The sequence below is a fragment of the Arachis duranensis genome, chromosome 1 (genome assembly GCF_000817695.3).
Source record: "Arachis duranensis cultivar V14167 chromosome 1, aradu.V14167.gnm2.J7QH, whole genome shotgun sequence".
Lineage (NCBI taxonomy): Eukaryota > Viridiplantae > Streptophyta > Magnoliopsida > Fabales > Fabaceae > Arachis > Arachis duranensis.
The window spans coordinates 97,789,588-97,793,585 of record NC_029772.3 but is presented as its reverse complement, the minus strand read 5'-3'; the positions used below and the strand labels follow the sequence as shown (position 1 = coordinate 97,793,585).

Sequence of the window (3,998 nt, the reverse complement as noted above, 5' to 3'; positions counted from 1 at the left end):
GGTCATTTTGGTAAAATACAAGGTTAAAATAATAAAAATAAAAATACTAGCGATAAATAGTTATTTTAAAAAAATGTGAGATTAATATAGGAAGAATTGAATGTTAAAAGACAAAATTGTCATATTATAAAATATTAACGGTAAAAAGTAATTATGAGAAAAAGAGACATAAAAGTCTTTTTAAAAAAATTAAAGGATAAAATAGTATTTAAAATAAAAGATTAAAGGTAAAAATATAAGTTCAAGGGACTAAGGACATAAAAATTATTTTTTTAAAAGTTTGAACATAAAATTTATTTTTATGTATCATTTTTGTCCCAACGTTTTCGTCCTATTTAACTCTCTAACGTTTCAAAATCGTCTCAATTTTGTTCCGCCGTCAATTCTGTTAACGGATCCCTAACAGCAGGACAACATTGAGTCAGTTTTAAAACGTTAGGGACTTAAATAGGACGATTGAAACGTTAGGGACAACTTTAGGACTTACCCCAAATGTTGGGGACAAAAACGATTACTCGTTTATTTTATTTTAATTTTTTGCATTGAGCTATTTCATGATTGAATTATTCGTTCTTCATTCGGATTAGTGGTATTGAAAGATATGCTAATCTCTTTTGAATTCTTTTATTATAATTGAAAAATTTGATATTTGAATTAAAACTTGAAAACTCTTTTACATGACTCTTTGAATTCGGCTAGGAATAGTGGTTCAATTAGTATATGACACATACATGATTTCAATCACTCTAATTTTAAATAAGTGACATATAATTCGGATTAGAACAACTTTTGAAAATTGTGTTTTCTTCCAAGATTTAGCTGGACAGGATTAGCTTGAATACGTGACATATAATTTGACCTAAGGTATACTTTTAAATCTTATTTGAATCTAAAATCAGCTGTTGTGCTTAATCTCTTGATTAATTAATTGACGACTAATTAATGCTTGATAAACTGAGGAGTCAAGGAATTGGAAATCAGTTACTAAAGGTTTTGTCGTGAAAGATCTTTGCAAACTTTAAGATAAGTGAACAAGGTTTGATTTCTCTAAAAGTATAAACATCTTCGAAATCCTTGACTATCACCATTATTGTCTTCTCTCAAATCACCATTCAAGCTCTCTGTCCATAAGCATTCAATTATTCAAGGTTCTCAAACTCTCAGTAAGACACAATTTTTCCCTCTTCAAAATCAGATTTTATTGATCTAATTAGGCTTTTAATTTGATATTTGCCTGTAATTATCATGAAAATGATATCCACTCACCGTGGTATTATTTAAACTATTTGGTGCACTTGCCAGTATCCGTGAATTTTAATTTTCGCTCATTAATAGCCAACTGACGTGTAAGCTCATGACCTGCGTAAAGCAGACATGCATCATGTTGTTTGCTACATTTCCTTTGTGCTTATACTACGTGCATATTCTTTGTAAGTATTATATACTTGTTCTCTAATTTTTTTGTGTTCTGTGATTAATTTGTAATTATTTATTATTACTACTACTTGTTTACCAAAATAGATTATAATATAGTTAACGAGAGACTGGGACTATGATAAATGATAAAATACTAGACTTTGAACTTATGATTAATACAATAAAACATACGACTATTTAAAACGTTAAAGCTTTGTCCTAAGATCAATATACGATTCATCTCTTTCGTTAGTACTCTGATGAAAACTATAAATTCTCACCCTTTTTTTTCATTGTTCTTATAAATGGAGTTAATGGTGACGTTCATTAGTACGAGAGTTCTATTCTTTGAAATATCGACGTTATTCACTTACGATAACGATTAATTTTAGAGTATAAATAAAAAAAATTTTAATATTAATATACTATTGTGTGGGAATGGAAAAATTTTCGGCTAGCAAGTCAAAAGCGGCACTTCTATTTTAAATTAAATTATCTTACCTTTCCCTATTGCTGCTTGCTACTTTGTTATTGTTTTTCTATTAGATATTAGACACGAATAAATATTTAAATAATATTAATATTAGTCAATTTAAAAAAACAAAAAACAAAAAAAAAACAAAAGAAATAGTAGTGTATCATTTACGCTTATACTAATAGTAGTGTATCATTAGCGTGGCTAGCTAGTGCTGTCTGCATTTCTATATACACACCTACACTTTATTTTGAAGGAGATGAAAGAATAGAAATGGAAAGGAAATGACAGAGCAGATATCATGGTAAAGATGATAGTGGACCAAGTGAGAGAAGCTTTAGACTTTAAAGCTTTAACAGGACCTAATCATGTGAACTAAATTAAAATCAAATGCAACCCCGCCCATTTAATTTGTTGCACCACTACTATAGCTACTAGCTCAAGCTAAGTGAGGGAAAAAAAAAAAAAGCACCGTACCATGAATTATTATTACCCATGGACTTTAACATTCCGACAGTAAAGAGAAAACGCAACCTCCTACCACATGACCCCATTAATTCCCCAATTACTGCCTGCAAGAGTTGCTCACTTTTCCCACTTTCCACCACCATTACACTTGCACTTACAATGTTTATTTACACTCACCTAAAAATCTGTTACAAAATTAACTTAATATTAAAATACAGAATACGCTTTAAAAATATATAAAACAACACATGTAAATATCGAATTTATATTCATAATAATTGACTTAATAACTAATTTTTAGTGTGCAAACCAAAATTCATATTCATTTGATCTTAGAGGAAGGGTGACACCACGAATAATGAGTGGGGATTTGTATGCATAAATGGCGGCACAAAACATGCATTAATGAAACGTTTGCGTAGCATGCATGAGCATGAGTATATTATCGATGGGAAACCTAGGTAGCTGCATAATCTTGTGTTTCAGTTTCAAACATTCAGGCATCAAAGGTCAACTCTGAATTTGTGTTGATTATTATAAATATCTGATAAGACTCACATGTGATGTAGGTGAATAGAATAATTATAGTACTTGGATAAAGCAAGTGTATGCTTTAATTTAAGGATGCCTTAACAGCAGGGATTCAAAGAACTTGTGGGTTATATTTGTCGCCTATCCAAATCTAATCTAACATATGTGATTCACAATAGCCTTAACTTGATGGTTACTACCAATGACATTTACATGATAAGAATAAATTAGTACAAACCTCATGAAAAAGCTCAAGTATAAGACTATGGTACTCATTGGAGTTCATGGAGATATAATAGTTGAGTAGGCTACGAAGATCTTTGGCTTCTTTGATGCGATTTGCTGTTATCATCTCCATCATGGACTCCCTAAAATCTTCTCTTGGATCATAAGAGCACTTCTCCATTGCCACCATCACAACAAACTTAGTTCTTTCTCTTTCTCTGGCTCTGCTTTGCTGCCTCCTCTGTCTCTCTTCCATCCTCCTTTCCCTAATCAACTGGTCAAGTCTCTCTTGCACCATGGCGTGTGCGACGCTCGACACGGAAGGAAACCGATCGGAGGCTGATGAACTCTCTGCTTCCTCTGTGGAAGACACACTAAGCCTCCTACAACTGCTGCAGCATAAGGCCTTGCATCCTCTCTGCTTTAAGGATTTCATTGCTTCGAAGCAAAGACAAATTAAAAGTCTTTCAAGGAAGCAGGTTTAATTTGTGCAATAACACTAATCAAATCTTTTATTCACAATAATTCATCAGTAATAGTGGGACACACTGCAATGGATTAATCATTATGTTTTGTTCTAAGTACATTCAAAAATTAAATTAGGTGTTAGCTTGGAGGGTATATAGGGGACATTGTTATAGTTAATTAACTAGCTAATGATCATCACTATGTTTAAACTACTATAGTAGTAGGTGCCTTTTTTTTTGTAACATTTTAATATTATAAACTTAAGCCTCTTTAATTAGACCTAGTTGATAACGTGCCTTTTGTAGAGCTCTAGAACATTTTTCTTAATTAGTATTATGCTCATTTAATTTAACACAACATATGGCCCTTGAGAAAAAAACGATAAATGCAATGATCAATGGATAACCAATAATAA

At 31.5% G+C, this 3,998-nt stretch overlaps 1 protein-coding gene across 1 annotated transcript; it reads right to left on the bottom strand.

The window, feature by feature from the left end:
- Positions 1-2,517: 2,517 nt before the first annotated feature.
- LOC110276544 (probable transcription repressor OFP9) lies at positions 2,518-3,630 on the bottom strand. The gene is made up of 2 exons (XM_052253250.1): positions 3,129-3,630; positions 2,518-2,544 (listed from the first exon to the last, which is right to left on the bottom strand). The coding sequence occupies exons 1-2, from the start codon at positions 3,549-3,551 to the stop codon at positions 2,533-2,535; spliced, it is 435 nt and encodes a 144-aa protein (XP_052109210.1). The 5' UTR covers positions 3,552-3,630; the 3' UTR covers positions 2,518-2,532.
- Between the last annotated feature and the right edge of the window lie 368 nt (positions 3,631-3,998).